The 17,585-nt window shown below is 39.8% G+C and overlaps 1 protein-coding gene across 2 annotated transcripts; it reads right to left on the bottom strand.

Moving 5' to 3' along the window:
- Nucleotides 1-1,818: 1,818 nt before the first annotated feature.
- On the bottom strand, nucleotides 1,819-12,530 carry scrn2 (secernin 2). 2 transcript variants are annotated; one of them, XM_056373008.1, is made up of 9 exons: nucleotides 12,325-12,530; nucleotides 11,456-11,618; nucleotides 10,605-10,786; nucleotides 9,874-10,073; nucleotides 7,414-7,629; nucleotides 7,110-7,275; nucleotides 4,498-4,678; nucleotides 2,640-2,796; nucleotides 1,819-2,213 (listed from the first exon to the last, which is right to left on the bottom strand). In XM_056373008.1, the coding sequence occupies exons 2-8, from the start codon at nucleotides 11,615-11,617 to the stop codon at nucleotides 2,644-2,646; spliced, it is 1,260 nt and encodes a 419-aa protein (XP_056228983.1). In that variant the 5' UTR covers nucleotide 11,618; nucleotides 12,325-12,530; the 3' UTR covers nucleotides 1,819-2,213; nucleotides 2,640-2,643. The 2 variants fall into 2 exon arrangements, with proteins under 2 accessions (XP_056228983.1, XP_056228982.1); XM_056373007.1 differs by lacking the exon at nucleotides 12,325-12,530 and adding an exon at nucleotides 11,881-12,171.
- Nucleotides 12,531-17,585: the final 5,055 nt, after the last annotated feature.

The raw sequence follows: 17,585 nt of genomic DNA, 5'->3' as shown, positions 1-17,585 counted from the left end.
CCAGGATGATGAAAATAGGTGAGTTGAATAGTTAATTCTAAGCCTATGCAATGCTGACAAAAATCCAAGATCATAATATTTGAGACCACCAAACACCTCTGTATATAAATAATGTAACAGTATTTTATGTTATATAAATAATATACTTTGTGCACTTTGTTGCTTTCTAATCACATAACAGACGCAAGAGTAAACTGTCACCTAGACCAAAATGTAAGTTCACAAAGTTGGATGACTTTACTGTAATTAATTCATCTTTAAAAGACAGGGACTGGGACAAATTAATGTAATTATTACAAGTTAGTATGAGTATATAAGATATAGACAAAACCCAAACCCCCCAGTTATCCTCTGAGAAACATAGGGTCTGAGGTCAAACTTTTATGGAAATCAATCTGACAACAGTTGGGATATGTCTTGGAAAAACTAATCCATAGATTGAAACTACATCTACATTAGAATGTCTAAATTTTAAAATGCAGATGTGAAAATGATTTGCATCTTTATTTTTGTAGAAACCTCTGTTCACAGTGAAACACCTGAACACCTAAAATCTCTTCTACTCCACCCTCTCTTCAGGTGGCAAACACCAACATCTGGTAAGGAGTGGGACAGACACATCAGTGAAGACCACATCAGTATTTCAATAACAGCTGGGCTGTATGATCAGCTGTATCAATGTTTAAAATGCGTGATCACAGAAAAGGGTAGAGACAGTTTTCTCCTTAACTTTGCTGCCACACAACCAACCTGTTACTAAACTACATACCCACAGCTGGTTATTCTGCCAAGTGAGAGCTCATTACACCTATCATCATCATCATTTACATATCTTTTCTGTTACTGTTGTCAGACAACTGAACGAATATGAATTGGTGATTAAACTGTGAACCATAAAGACAACATCAACCTGCAGTCATTCTCAAATTGCTGTGCTGCCATGATATAATCTTTACAATAATTACATCATTTAACAAAATCAACATAAATCCCCAGGTCCTTGTCCTCTTTTTAATCCCTCGTTAAGACACATTTTTGAAGGTGTGTTTTCTTAGGGCTTGGGGTCTGAATTGATTTCAAACTTCTTAAATCTATTATTATATTAAGTCATTCTCCTGATTCTAATTGTATTGATTATTTTTGATCATTTTAGAATGTTCTATCTCATTATTACTTTACCACATTCTCCTCCTCAATGTTGTAGAACTTTAAACTGTTTTTCATCTCTTTATTTTATCATTTATTTTTTAAATAAATACTTTTTAAAAATGGTGTCTTAAGTTTCTTCTGATTTTATGCAATCTTGATTTGACTTATTAAATATTTTAATTTATTCAAATCTGTAATGTCATCTTAATGTTATATTTTATATAAATTAACTTGCCTTGCCTTACCTCTTGGTAAGTAATTTGTAACTGTCTTTTGAAAGGTGCTATACAAATAAAGCTTTTAACGATTATTATTATTATTATTATTATTATTATTACACTAATTAAAACAATATCTGCAGTGTATTGGACTATATTGATATCCCACATGAGTAATCACAGATAAACCTAACACTAAGTGGGGCAGGCTTAAATCATAGTTTAGTAAAAACTCTGTTTAACCTCTGCACACACAAGCTGGCGTTCTGAGATCTACACACTCTGGAGGCCATTTTGGAAAATTTCCATTTTGGTAAGGGAAGAGAATGCTGTTTTAGTCTGGACAAAGGACAGTGAGAAAAAGATGAATTCCACCCACTTAATGTGGATGCACCAGTACATACATTCACACCACTATGGTGGTCAGAAAGCTCAGAACACACTCAGCACAGACTATGCACATTCTTTATTAGATCTCTCCCTACAGGAAGCCATCAAACAAATGACAACCCATTCATTTGCAGCAACAATCAAAATGTTAAACAAATGCCATACTTACAGTATTTGTGCAACATCACACAGCTCTACATGGGTGCCTGTGTAGTCTACATCATTATGCTCACTAATGAGGTGCAGTCATTGCTCCCTGGGTGATACAGATGATAAATATGCTCCAATCACATGTGCAGTTTAGACATTTAGTCTGTGTTACTGATGGAATGGTGTCAGGCATGTGTGTTGTGTGAGTGAGGCGGAGGCCAATCAGACAAGGAACACAGAGGTTGTAACAGTCCCACGGCCTTCTCCTGCCACTCTGCGAGCACTAGGGATGTCCACCTGAGGGCACTGTAAGAGAGGACAGGTTCACACAGCACGTTAGGCTTATTTAGCTTTGCTGGAAACTGTCACGATCACACTCCCACACAGAAATATTTCTCTATCAGCATGTGAATAATGAGATAAGGCACAAGCGCTGGAGCAGCTGAAACACACAATTTACAAGTTCTTATTATTGATCTCACCTCCTAACTGCTTGTTATACCAAAAATACACCTGCATGCTGTGAAGATGAATTGTCTATTTTCAGATTTCTGTCTTTAACCAGCTCAGACTTTATCTAATTGTCACCCAATAGTGATGACTCTGATTGATCTCTTCGGTGTTCAAGTTTCTCGGCTCCAGCGTTTTCTTTAACAACAGGAAACTTAACAATCTCACAGTTAACATTCATGCACTTATACTACACCAAATTCAACTCTTGAAGCTTCCTACCTCCTCACTGGTAGAACTTAATCTCTGTATCCACGCAATCAAAAAACAAGTCCCCCAGTTCGTCTCCTGGTATCTCTCCACTCAGCATGGCTGAAATCTCACTCAGACACTGCGACTCCAGGTCCCTCAGAATCTCATAGACAGCCAAGCCCTCATCCTGAGACAGAGAGAAAAAGACCAAGATTAAACCATGTTATGGCAATGTCCCTGTATGTAACATCATGTACATTTAAAAGAACCTAGTTCCCATTCTTGGCCTTTTGAGAATCCTAAGTCTAATTCAACCAGACGTCTTTAGTGGAGGACGTAGACTTAATAACAGCAATTACACACCTGCTATCACACACCCCCATTTCCTCTACAAGCTAATCTGGGTTTTAAACTGTGTGGCTGCTCACCAAAACAGCAGCCAATAGTTTTGCCCCAAATTCAATTATACATAGAATACAGTATGAACTATATACTAAATCACAGAGTATTTTCACAGCTAGTTTACAAAATATCCAATACAATTAACCATTTTGTAAAAACAAGAAATTATGAAAAATAAATGCATCAAAATATATAACCAAACTGCAACTCTGAAAAGCCACTGCCAACTTCACAAAAAGGAAGCAAAATATATGTGATATGGAAGAAAACTCCAAAATAAGTGAACTTTGATTTGTTTTGTTAAACCAACTTTCCAAAGTCAAGAATTAATTTTATTTACCATAGTTTACTTTATCACCTGGATTTATTTTAAAGCAAAACTATGCGTCTTAAAAAAGAAGAAATACATACACACATTCTAGTAGGCCTACCTTACAGCTAATGTTAGCTAATGTTAGCAAACTTTAGATAGATATTACTTCTTGTAAGTGCAACTTACCTGACATTAGTTACTAAAGTTGTGACCTTAATTACACTTTTCTTGTGTTACTGTATATTTTACCATTATTTCTTTATTGTTTTTATTGATATTATATTGGCATGCCTCAGTTCATTATTCAGCCTGCAACTGCGCTGCTCTAAAATCCTACTGTACACTGCTCAACACCAAACAGCAGACAGACACAGTTGGCGACTAGCTGGTGAACACATGAGCTTTCAGCAGCTAAAAATAGATGTTTTCTTCAGAAGTTGGTGGGGAGCAAGAACAGAGCTAAAAGAGAGTGAATACTTGACTTCCATTAATCAGGTGAAAACAAACATGATTCCAAATGAATGATTATGTTGCTCCATATCTACTGGATGTGTTAATATGTAACTATTTGCTAACAAATTCACCATATCAACTTAAACATGATGATATGTCAATGTTGTGTTCACAGCTTGTTTCTATTGCCTTCAAGTGGTCAGAAAGTGCAACATACTGAAACCTGATTGGCACTGGTGTAAAGTAAGGAATTGGGTTGCAGCGAACAAGTTACAACACTCGACTCTTATGTATCTGTACCTACTGGCCTTCCAGTAACTGTCGATTCACCTTACACTACCTGACTTATTATGTAATACTGTAGCTAAATTCAGATTAAAACCTTTGAGAAAATAATAACTGACACTGATCTGATAAAAAAGTACAAGTCATCTCAAACAGGATTTAAACTGGCAGCTTAAATGTTAAATGTCACTTTGTTTTACAAGCCAGCATTCTCAGCTTGGTGTTTGGTTGCAGTGTAGTCATGACGGAAACCCGGCTCTTTGGCTCTGAGTGTGTACTTGTGTGTTCATGTTTAGTCTACACTCGTGCCATGTGTCTTGTCCGCACTAACTGTGAGGTCCTGTCCACCACTGGGAGTGTCAGTCCTGTGCTGTGTGACTTTCCTGTGATTTATGAACAAAAACCGAACAAGTTCAGCTTCTCAGTAATGCCCACCGGGTTGGTCTCCATGGTGTTGAGCGCCACCTGGTGAGCCTTGTAGAGGTCGTGTCTGCGGTCCACCTGGCTCTGAAAGCGAGGCTGCTGCCTGACAGGGTCATCTGGGCCAAACTGTGGGGAGACCACCCTCAGCACTGGAGTAGAACAGTCCGAGAAGATAAAAGGCTTGAATATAGACCTACCAGGGTACAGGTGGGGAGGGTTAACAGGGAAAGGAACAGGAAAGAGAGAAATGCAAACTAAGAAATTCCGACTGCAAAGTAGAGACAGAATGTAGGAAAAGCCTACGATCAAAGTTTGGAGTTTTTTCACTGTCCTTTTAATTAGCTATCCTTGCTAATGCTAACAACTTTGTTTCTGATGCCATAAAGGTAAAACACATTACTTCCACTGCAGTTTCTTCCTAAGCAGAACCTTCCACACACCAGGAAGTCATCTGACATGAAAAGTTTTGGCACCAGTACCCAGTGTTTCAGCCTAACAGCACGCAACTGAATTTAGGATATAAGAGTGAATGAGTCCAGCATTTGGGATGTTTGTTCCCTTTTGGTGGGAGTGTCTGGGGTCGAACTCAAGAGGCAAAGTGACATATTTAAGCATAGCAGTGGTCTTAAGAGACACATTGCCATATCTTGCAACATCTAAAGGAGCTATTTGTAAGTTTGCTTTTGCTACATAGGCAACATTAGTATTAACATCTGTTTATTTACCAATCTTGCCAAGAGCTTCGGCCGTCGTTGCATTTACAAGACAAGAGATTATAATTTGCTCTCTGAGCAGCTACCTCTTCAGGGCAGACTGGATGCTACAGTGACTCGGTATTGGAAAGTGACATGTGGGCTGACTGGGTCAAGCTAGTTAGTTAGCATGCTAACTTCAGTAGAAGAAAATAAGTGATAGAAATAGACGCAAAATAAGAGTTAACATTGGCATTGCTTTCCGTTGCGGGAAACAGCTCTTGGTGAGTAAAGGAATGTTTGATGCTTAACTTGAAACATTTCTTCTAGTCTGGTAAACAAACTGTTTTTAATGCTAACGTTGCTGCATAGCAATAACAAAACCTAACTTACAAATAGGCCCTTTAAAGGTAATGCAGCACATATAGGCAATGGTTTATTTTACAGCTCTGCAAAAGTTTCCTAGAAAGAACCATGTAATGTACTAATTATGGCAGCTTACATAATTACATAGACACAAAGTTCTACGACAGATATTTTAGTTAGTTCAACTAACTCTATAAGAGAACAAACAGAACTGCACACACATAAATATATGGTATAAACTAGAGCCAAAACCATGCAGTTCAATTTGCCACTGTGTGACCCATGAATTAATATGGCAAATTTAACAGCTTTAAGCTTTTTCAGTGTACAGCAGCTGCCTATAGAGTGTTGCACCTGCTTATTAATGCATTCATCCAATCAGCCAATCAAGTGACGGCAATGCAGAGCATAAAATCATGCAGATACAGGTCAGGAGCTTCAATTAATGTTCACATGATCACTGACCATGGCATGATTATAAGTGCGAGATGGGCGAGTTAGAGTGTTTCCCAACTGCTGATTTCCTGGGATTTTCACAAACAACCAAAGGAAAACGGAAACAACTTCTTGATGAGATTTGTGAGAGGAGAATGGCCAGATTGGAGCTGAAAGAAAGGCTATGGAAAAGTTCCTTTGGGACTACATTTTTCAACCACTGATTTTCCGAATTCCTACGCACAAGTGCACCTACAGAGCGCACAGTGTCACGCCGCTTGGATTTACTCAGTCGTCCTGCGGCTGCGGCTGCGGCTGCGGCTGCAGCATAATTCCAAAGAAAAGTGCTGTTTTCATAGGAAGATAAACCGCTGAAAATATTCTACATCAAGCATACATTTAAACAGATATTGAACTGTTTCGATGGGCGTTTTTTGAAACACGTTTTTTCGGGTGGCCCTGTGCATAGCAACACATCGCTGGGTGCTCCCGGTCGGCTTTCCTAACTGGAGGAGTGCTGAGCAGAATCTACTGTGGGTAATGTACCGACTATTTATGAGTACCTCACACAACCCCACTTTTAATACCCAATCCCAATCATACCCATCATGGTTTGACTGCCATGCATGTGCATCCCTTTATGGCCACAGTTTATCATCTTCTAATGGCTACTTCCAGCATGATAATGCTCCATGTCAAAGTAAAAATTAATCTCAAACTGGTATCATGAACATGACCATGAGTTCAGTGAACTGGCCTCCACCATCACCAGATATGAATCCTATATTCACAGATTAGCAGCATGAATGTGCAGCTGACAATTCTGCAGAAATGATGTGATGCAGTCATGTCAACATGGAGCAGAGTCGCAAATGTGAATTCCATGCCAGGAAGAGCCCGGGCTGTTTTGAGAGCAAAGTATTAGTACCTACGTAGTATTAGTATGGTGTTCCTAATCAAGTGCTTTATAAGTATAGTATTATAGTAATATAGTAGTATAGTAGTATAGTAGTATAGTAGTATAGTAGTATATAAGTTATAAGTATATGAATATGTTGCAGTATAAATTGGTTATCATAGTCTTAACCAATGTTTATAATGTAGAGGAATTGTTAGTTTAGTCAGACAAACCTGGAGGGGTCTGGGGTGGCAGTGAAGAAGTGGATGCAGGGCAGGCTGGAGTCTCTGGGCAGAACAGACACCATGCTGCCTGTAGTGCAGAAACCACCAGAATTCATGCAGATGCCACTGGGCTTGTCCCTCAGAATGGACATCATCACCTCTGCCGTCACTGAGCCTGAGACCAGACACAGAAGAGACACAGAGTGGATGACTTACCACAGATTTTAATTGAAAATACAAACATTTAAAACGGACTTTCACAGTCACTATAACACAGAGTATTAAAGGAAAGGAAGTAGTGGAGCAGCCTTACCGTCATGTTGCTGGAGCAGCTCTGTGCCTCCCTTGTAGCGCCGTTTGGCCAGCTCCATCCGAGCAGGTGGGTTCTCAGGGCTGAACACCTCAGAGAAATTGAACTCTCTTTCACCGTCCCACCAGCCCTGAGCTTGGGCCGTGCTCCGCAGCTCTGGGTGCTCTGCGGAGATCTCAGTGCCAATGGTCAGCTGGTTGGAGATGTTCTTCACACCCTCTGAAAGGAGCAGGAGGCTGTTAGTCCGTGAACATGCCTTTCCTGCAACTTCCAGCTACAGGCAATCACATAGGACCGCCAATTAGCCAGAAACATATGGTTTATGTAATGCATGCTGGTTTGTGTTGTACTTGCACACACACTGAGCAGAACAGCCTGCAGGGTTTATGTCCATTTGACAGAGTCAGCTAACTGTGATGAATGAGCATTTCTTCACCACAGTTTCAGGATTCACTGAGTTATATGAAACATCTATATAAGCTGTTGTTTCATGTTGAAGAATGAACAAAGACTTGCTCATTTAGTTTCCCACGCTAAAGAGCAAATAGGAGTCATCTAAGTATTCAAATATTTCATATGGATTTTTACCCTTCTTGTGTGGTTTACTGTTGATTTGCTCTGAAAGGCAGATTAAGCAGCTGAATAGTCAATGCGTAACTTTAGTCTGGTGTAACCTTAGTCCTGCACATGCTTTTAGCCACTAGCATGTTTTTATCTGTCCAAGATTATGATTTATGACCAAATACCTGCAAAACTAATGGTGTTACTAGGGTTTTGTGTTTAGCCCTAATTAGCAAGTATTAGCATCCTAACATTTTAAACTAAGACAGTGACCAGGGTAAACATTATACCTGCTAAACAGTCTCTGTGAGCATATTAGCAGGCTTTTCCTTTTTTTGTTTACTTATTTTATCAAATACATAAATAAATATGTGTAACCATTTATTGCCAGTTCGATTAAAAGTATAAATATTTATTTGGTATGCTAGAAGAGGGCCATGGCACGATGGATAAAACAGTTCATTTTCTGTGGGGTGCTGCAGGATACAATTGAACATAGAACTGAATGGTTTTTGGGAAGCAACTGATATCCAGCAATTTAATTAAAAATAGAGGAGCATCTGACACCAAGTAACCAAATGATGACATAATGGTGAACTAGCACAAGGTCAGGTAAAAGAGCGTGAGAATAGTAGGGCCCCGAACACTATGCCCCCAACAAGAGTGGTAAGAGATAGCACAACTGTGTGTGTTCGCTCCCGAGGCCGGACCAGGTTTTGTTGCTTTGTTTTTTATTCTATTTGCAATAAAGTCTTCATCACATTGAACTCAGAAGACTGCTAGTATTTTTACTGAGTCTACAAATCATGTGGTGGAGGATCTGAACTCATCCGGCCCAGACGAAGATTTCTGTCCCACAGCATCTGTTTCAAAACATACCTGTGACTAAGTACAGCCTCATGGCAGCTGCTAGCATGGCATGTAGACTCAGTCCTGTTTAAAAAAGCCTCCGTGACTTTCTAACAGAACTGTAGTTTTAGCAAATATTACTCAAACATGAGGAAATAGCACATTTACTGGGAACGATTTTCAGCTCCAAATAAAACTCAAAGCTAACCACTGTTGAGATTTACAAATGCAAAAGAGGCATTTGATAGAATTTAAGTTGTGTCAGTCAGTGTTTCAGCTCTTGTTTGTACAATCTACTGTTTTCCTGTAGTCTTGGCTCTTTGTAGTATTTGGTTGTGCAGGTTTCTGGAAAAGAGCGCTGGATATTTCTCATTCAAAACGAAGATAAATACAGAATAAAGGGTGTCACATGCTGTACAGGTTGTAAAGCCCTTTCAGAAAATTGTGTGAATTTGGGCTTTTTTTTTTAACAAACTCAACTTGACAGCTGAAGTTGATGCTGCACACACAGTATGAATATCAAACAACACACGGCCTTGCTAGATACTGTATTTTTTGTATTTGGATTAGACCTCATTATTTATAATTTACCTCACACTCTTAAAAGTTTTTTTTCCTGCACAAATTGCTAAAGACGGAGGTTCAAAGGGTACAAACACACACACACACACACACACACACACAAATGGTGCAAGTTGTTAACGCTACAGCTTCATTTTAGCACAGTCAAGTGAAAAGCACAATTTATGTTTTGCACTGATTAAAGTGTGACAAAAAATCTGTTAACAAGTAACAACTCACCTCCAGTCTACGCAAACTACATTAAGTTCTTGATACAAATAAACAGACAAAAAACAGACACACAAGGTTGTTCAACGTGACCAGGCCTCACATCTGAGGTGTATTAAGCAACAGGCTTACTGTCACTAAATTGTCTCTGTCCTCAGTAGTATATAAATAAAGTCACCAGTTCAGCACCTATAGAGCCTATTTGTCTACATTATACCAGCACCCTTCGTTTTGCACCCACAGTTGTTAACCCTCAGTCCTCACCTGTGACCTTCTGTGCCACCCACAGCTTCCCAGCAGTTTCCAGGACCCATGCCTCGTTGCGGTCCACCAGGAGGAAGGTGTTGTGGTAGCTGAAGGACTCCGGATCCTCCTTGCACTGTCCGCCCTGGCCGTGCTGCTCCAGCAGGCCGGTGATCACTGTCAGCGCTGCCCAGGCGCTGTCTCCACGCTCCAGCCCCAGTCTTATGATCACAGGTCATGCTGGGTTACTTAGACATGTAATACGTGAGTTTCCTCTTCAAAAAGGCATCAGTTATGTTGTTCCAGATGATACTAAGTTACTAATGGTAAATATTCATTGTCATTTATTGTTTATGTTTTTAGCTACTAAATGTTTGATCATTTAGACTTTTTCACAAACCGAGAAGATCAGTGGAGATTGTTGGCGATGTTTACGCGCTCCTCTACCATGTGTTTGGAAGTTTTACTGTATTTGAGAATCACTTGGCAACCCCCCATACTGACTGTATGAGTATACACAGTCATGAACAGATAAGTGCACGCTTCAACAGTACTCACTACACCTGTCATAACATGCTCGTGACAATCTACACACCCTTCTGATCAAAGCCTGAGAGAATTAAGTTAATACTTCCACTGAGTATACAATATCCACACTGTATTTGATTAGGGCGCAGTGGGAGGTTGCTGCCTCAGCTACAGAGATCATTGTTTTCTGATGAATGCAGTATCAAAGACTTTTTGGTGCTCACCGGACCAGGTCCATACCCAGCAGAGCCTCTCCGGGGACGACGGGCTCTCTGGTCCACACTGCCTCATTCCCAATACAGACCCCCTGGTCGTTGGCTCCCATTTCTGCGCCCCACATCCAGGCAGGTTTGCTGAGGATGACAGCATGAGTCTGCTCCACCTGAGGGATCTGGATGTATGTGCACTGCAGATAAAAAAAAAAAAAGACAGAAAGAGAGCCACTGAGAATGTTGTTCTTTATACTAAAGTCACATTACAGTGCACAGATGGTTTCAGTGTGCTGTATACAGTGGGAGGGAAAGGAGAGCATAACTGATAAAATAACACATATGGTCTTTCTAACATACATGCATATTAGAGCATCTATTTGTTCCACTCAGAAAACAAAAAATAGAGGAAGAAAAAGAGGAATTTTATTGTCAATTTTAAGAATTTTAAGAGCACATACTTCAGAGTCGTGTGCAGTATGCAAAATACAACTTGTCTTCCAATTCTGATCTTTTTATATCAGCATTAAATGACAGACTGTAATACTTTTCCACACTATGTTATGCTCAGTAACTGATCTGATCTGCCGCTGAGCTAAAAGACGAATTTAATACAAATGAGAGGCCAAACGGGAGGAAGAATTTCATCAGTGACTTCCCCTCAACCATTAACAGGAAGCAATGTTTCTACATTAAGTCTCTGAGTAAATGTTTAACAGTTCTGGTTCAGACAACAGTCAGTCTTTTGAATACCAATGCAGTACTACTATCAGAAAATATGTGATTCAAAATCTTTTCATTTGTTAAATAATTTTCTGCAATGCATGTCTGCTTGAGTGGTGTTGTGGGAAAGCGAGGCTGTTTACCTCCAGCATGGAGCCTGGAGGGTGAGATTCTGCAGGGTAGTGGGCCACCTCCTGCACCTCATTCTGGGGACGGTCAGAGTTCTTCCCAAAAATCACATGGTCATCGCGAGAGCCGGGGGGCAAGGAAACAAAACAATCACATGACATCGGAGCCTCTGCCATCCTGCGAGAAAGAAACAATAACAAGTCAAGTGGGTGGCAGAGAGAAGTCTGGCTGGCTCTGGGGGAGGAATTAAAATTGATGAGATGTAAAATAAGCACTCATTCAACCAAGTAACTACCTCATATAAACACTCTGATTTAAAACTAATCTTCAGAGTCTGACAATGTGTTTAACATCCATCACAAGTGTGTGAGCCTACACCCTTTTTGACCATAATGTGCATGTGTGGAGTCAAGGGGAAGAGTCTGCTTCCATTCCCCACCCAGCTTTTTGCAGAAAGTCAGATCCAGCCGGTGCACTGCCCATCCCTTTCACACAGGGATTAGGAGGCAGTCTTGTGCAGGGCACTTTACTGACTGTAATCTTCACAAATCCGACCGCCACGTTGCTCTTATTATCGCTCTCCTCCCGCATTTGCTACAATGAATCGCTTTCAATCCCGGAAATTATGTCGCTAAAAAAAGTGCGCCGATAGAAGAGGCAGCCTTTGGCGGAGCTCGGTCTGAGATCAGTGTTTATTACAGAGATAAGGCCTGACTGAGCGATGTGTCCACACTGTCACCCCCCGTGTCTTTCCGGAGCAGCGACACGCCTGTCGCTTCGTGTCATTTCGCCTTTTACGGCGGTTGAGTGCGAGGTTAAAGTTGAGGGCTAATAGTGTGTAAACTAGAGCTAGTCTGTGGATGCTGCTGCGGAAAATGTTTACCTTTTTGCAACGGTGACAGCGGACGGCCGGCAGGGAGAAGGCAGGTTGTAGATACCGAGTCACGTGACCAAGAAATCCAAAGGTCTGTACTTAAAGGTCTCGTCTCGTCTGGCCACAAGCACAGCTCACCGTCTCACAGCGCTCAGTCCACACCTGTGTAAAGCTGCAGCAGGCCGGAGTGATGATGTAGCTCTTCTTCATGAGTCTGCCTCCCCCTCGCCTGTTTGTCAGGGCAGCAAAACCACTGCCAATACTGATTATGATGCCTCTGATTGCATGGTTCGTGGGAATCCTGACAGTTTTTGTAATCCAGTGTTGCTTCTCAAACTTAGTTAACAATAAATAAAGCTCTTTTCTTAAATTATGCCTTCTAATTCACTGCATATAGAGATATGTATGTAATTAAAAGCAAAGTATTTGTTTCACCAGGGCTGCTGGTTATCAGATTCACTTTAAATCGTGATTTCATGCCTGTGTGACTGAAACAGTGAGTTGGACAAACCAGAAAGCCTTGAAGGCAGACTTCTACCATGTGTAGGAGTTTCAGGCTCAGATGTGCTCCCTGAATGACAGGCACAGAGAGGACAAAAAGACAGACAAGGGCAGTAAACACTTCATGGGTTTTTTGATGGTCCACCAGCTGTAGCACACTTGGTTTTCTCCAGTGCTATCGATGTCCAGTCTGACTATGATTCACAATTATCAATCAATATCAGCAGGTTGAGGCATGTAGAAAGCAGCTCTCTCTCTCTCTCTCTCTCTCTCTCTCTCTCTCTCTCTCTGACAGATATAAAATAAAAATTAATAAAAATAACTGAAAATAGTGACTTAGCTAAGTCAAACAATAAAACAGGACATAAACCCTCAGTCTCCTGGATGAAAAAGTTTTATTTAACCCATTCATCCACTAAAACCTACTTGATATGTGGAGTTTGCTGCTCTTTATTATTATATTATTATTATTATTATTATTATTATTATTATATTTCACCTGACTCCCTAAAGCCTTTCTGTAAGGAAACATTTGTCAATGACATTATATTTCTAGCCAAAACAACGACATGACTGTTGTATAACTTGCTAATACACAATACATGTAGGCTACCTTGTGTTTAGAGTGCGTTGAGAAACACCCGGAAGAAAACATGACTGCTTTTAATCCTGTTTAGCCTCTTGTGGCTGAAATCAGTATTACAAAAACAAACACAGTCAAATCCTGCCAGAACTTTTCTTTTTCACCAGCCAAAGTTTTTTTTCACTTCTTTTCACAGATGAATGAAAAAGATGGACAAATTCACAAATGGAAACTTTTTTTTGGTAAAAATCTTTTTTCACCTGGCAAAAAAAAATGAATCCGAGGATGAATTTAATTTATTCTATCGCTTCCATAAAAAATGCCTTCTGGGCCACATGAGATTTTTTCATTGCAACACCACATCCAGCTCTTTTAAAGCATCCATGCTGCTGCTTCAATTTTGACTCTTCTTTTTAAATAAATCTGTCTGTTGGGAATCTTCCAACTTTATGAAAAAACAAGTGGCCCTTTAACTTCTAGCTCATATTTGTTGATATGTTGGCATGTGCAGGAATCTACTTAAAGAATACTGTACAGGTTTTTCTTTAACTTATTTTTTATTAATCTAATTTTATATATTCTTTATACTCACTTAATTCACATACGTTTGTTTATACCTTTGTTTTATTTCTTTCTTCAACTTATGTTTTCTAAAAAAAGAAAAAGCTGTGAAAGAATCAAAGACTATATCTGTTTTCTCAAAAAAAAAGAAATAAAGAAAAAAAGAAAGAAAGCGTAACGAGTATAAACCCTTTACTTAGTTAAAGTAGCAAAAGTATCAGCAAAAAGTCCATTAGAAGGTCCTTCTGTTGAATTAAGGAGCCAGCTGAAATGATAAAGTACATGGTCAGCTGGAGGAAGACTGGTAGGGAAACTGTAATTATAAAACAAATGTAGTGGAGAGTTAAAAGCAGACTATGTTTCTATGAAATGTAGTGGAGTAGAAATATAAAAGCAAACATTACATAGAAATATTCAGGTATGTCAAAATTATACTTAAATACAGTAAACTGTAGTGACATACTGTATCACCTCTGGTCACGGGTCTATTTCAGATTATGGTACGATTACTTGACATACCAATAAACATTCTGACCATTCATTACTAGATATTTAACTCCTAAACCTGCTTTATTGAATTAAATCAAAATTCAGTGAACTTTTCACCTCAATAAACTTGCACTTCAAGCAGCAAAGAAATGTGTTTTTAAGAGGCCTTCATGTTTATTTTGCAGACTGAGAGGGTCACAGTTTGTGGCACTGTGAAAACCACACAGCACACCACTGTATTTTACCAGCACTCTGGATCACATGTTGACTAATCAGTGTAATTAAAGTTGGGCAAATTCTTGTGTGTCAGTGGGTTTATCAAGTGGGTGTCTCCCATCACTGGTGTTTCACTGAATTATGTCGCTGACACTTCCTGTCTGTAGGCTCGGTTTTTCCAGACACAGACGCTTCCAAACATCCTCCAGTTGCCCTCTGCATTGACAAAATAAGTCCAACAGTCAATTTACACAGATTACAAAAATAACTATTTTTTAAAATACCACTGGTGATATAACCATGTAAATAGTTTCGGTTTGATTTGTCCAGGTTTTGAGATACCTGAGATTTCCACCTTCAGCAGGGGGGTGGATGCATTTTATTTTTGGTGCTCATAGCATTGAATTCATACAAATTAAACAAAAAAAAATCATAAAATCTGAGACCAATAAGTCTTTTCCAGAAGTAATGTCTGTGTTACTCCAGATAATAACACTTTTTATAGGGACTATTTCTTCAGTAGAAAAGTAGATCCAGTGAAAACAGCTCACAGTGAGGTCTGTGGTTACATCACTGTTGTTTTTTCAATCATTATTTTTTAAATAACCTGGTTCGAGACTTCTCAGTCACTACATTTCCTTTTTTTTTCAGCAATTCAAATTGATCCAGCATTTGCCTGATTTGAAAAACAACAGAACCGGTCTGAGCTTGAAAAATGGAATCCTCATCCGACTGAATCAGAGCTGTGACAAAAATTGGCCACAAAAACAGTGACAAGTGTGCAAGTTGACACACCTGTGCAGGTTGTTGTTAAGTCAACAGCAGAAATAACATGGCAAGCATTAAAGTTGCATAAATCAATATTTTTTTATATCAAAAATAGATCAAATAAATACGATGTACATATGTCATGTAGAAGGCCTGTAGTTCCCTTCAGTTCACCTGCTTCAGATTTATGGACGTCAACTGTAGGCTACTGTTTTGCTTCACTTTCACCAGCTCCGTTTCCAGCAGCATCGTTTAGCTGTTTTTCATGATAACACAATAATAAACACACCGTACCTTCCAAGCACCAAAAGTTGAAGTTAGCAACCTAGCATGTAATTTAGCTGCCAAAGAGCTGGCATTTCATTCAGGAGAGACTACAAGCCAAACCAGAGAAAAGAAGAGAGCAACATTGGACTTACATTTATCAGGTGGCCAGAAACACATCTCCAAATAAATGTTAATGTTGCCCCATGGATGCTGGATGCCTAAAAAGACAACTGTTTGATGACTTGCTTGCCATGCCAATTTTATAGGGTGATAATGTGCAAGCTTTGTGTTTATAGTTTGCTGCGCTGCCCCCCAGTAGCGTCCAGCAGCTCCTTCAGGTCATTTGGGTCAGCTGTTTAAACTGTTGAAGCAGCTCTCTGTTTACAGACTGAACAAAAGGTTGACAGCATGGAGTCAAATGAATAACTTCACCTATGCTAAAAACAGATCATCATGACAGCTGTCAGTTCTCACTCAAATAACGTAAACCTGCCCAGCTGCATTGCAGCAAGTGACAACATTCTTAGTCATTCACATCCTCCACACCACGAATGCCGTGGTGTGAACAACTGTTGCTCATTAATATGCGCGTACATAGGCCCCATTCTTAAAACTGACTCATGCTGGATCTCTCAAGTTTTGGTAATGCAATCAGTTATGTGGAAGTAGTCTAATAACAGGTCACACCTGAGAGTACAGGAAACAAGCAGCACCAACCCCGTTTCTCCAGAGGTTTGACTAACGCCCATGTTTTGAGATTGAGCACCTGGAGCCTATTGGTGCTCACTTACACTCAGATTTGTGGAAGGTGTTGAGTTATTTCTTGAAGCAGCCTGGTGGTGAGTGTTGTTTCCCCCATGGCTCAGCAGGACTGTGGAAGGAAACAGGGCCTGAATTCTTGAGAGATTTCTTAGAAGACAACCTGTTACCTGAATAGCACTCGGCTACCTCCACACCCTCTCCGTCCTTTCATCTCCTGAAGTGTGCTGACAAGCATCGCACATCCTGTCTGGCCTTACACACAAACAGCAAAAACACCAAGAGAAGTAAACACCCACCTGAGCCAAAGGCAGACACACCCAGGAGAGATTGTGCACATATACAGTACACACACACACACACACACACACACACATACTCACGGGCAAAGACAGAGTGAAACTAAATAGGCGAGTGAAAATCAAACCTTACATCAAATCAGTACACCAAATAACATTGACAACAAACAGCTGCACTGAATAATGAAGTGATAAAAAGTGATTTAGGCCACAGGTTCAGTCAAATAATATATAAATATCAGCTCCAGGCAGAGTTTGAATTATGGTTGAGATTGGGGGAGTCTAACCCCCCTGATTAAGACTTGGACCCCCCAAAAGAGGTAAAAACAACAGTTCAGGTGGGTTGAAACATTTATATATCCCACCTTCCTGTAACTGTACTGTATATATCAAAATATATTTCCCACATTTATGCCTGGATCACTTAGAATCTTGTACTATGATTTCAGACCCTCCTAAAGTGAACCATACCATTTCTTAACCTTCACATTAGCTGAAAGTCTCATGTGCGTACCTATCAGTGGCTCTGTCCTCTATGTTACGCAGACACTGTAGGTAGGACTAAAAAAAACACTTTACTTTCTCACCTTCTGAGTTTCTGAATTAGCTGTGTCTAATATCTATGGATGGATGCTAACGTTAGCTAGTTTCTAACTTTTGCTTAAGTTAGTTTAGCTTACTAATGCTAACAAATGTCATATATGATCTAATTTAAGCAAATGGAGGATTAGGTGTTGCAGAGATACATTTTGTCATCAATATAGAGTTCATTAGTTCATTTTAATAGTCTTTTGTGTGGCTGTGGTGGTTTGAGTCTTTGACCTTTT

The sequence above is a fragment of the Seriola aureovittata genome, chromosome 3 (genome assembly GCF_021018895.1).
Source record: "Seriola aureovittata isolate HTS-2021-v1 ecotype China chromosome 3, ASM2101889v1, whole genome shotgun sequence".
In the NCBI taxonomy this organism is placed as follows: domain Eukaryota; kingdom Metazoa; phylum Chordata; class Actinopteri; order Carangiformes; family Carangidae; genus Seriola; species Seriola aureovittata.
This window is presented reverse-complemented; position numbering and strand designations above follow the sequence as displayed.

What these genes read in the sequence shown, in the direction of transcription:
- scrn2 (XM_056373007.1), bottom strand. Translation starts at nt 12,032, where the DNA reads ATGCGGGAGGAGAGCGATAATAAGAGCAACGTGGCGGTCGGATTTGTG. An exon ending in GCTGCTCCAGCAACATGACG is followed by an intron (nt 7,276 to 7,413) that starts GTAAGGCTGCTC and finishes GTCTGGTCTCAG; the next exon opens with GCTCAGTGACGGCAGAGGTG. An exon ending in ACACCATGGAGACCAACCCG is followed by an intron (nt 2,797 to 4,497) that starts GTGGGCATTACT and finishes TCTCTGTCTCAG; the next exon opens with GATGAGGGCTTGGCTGTCTA.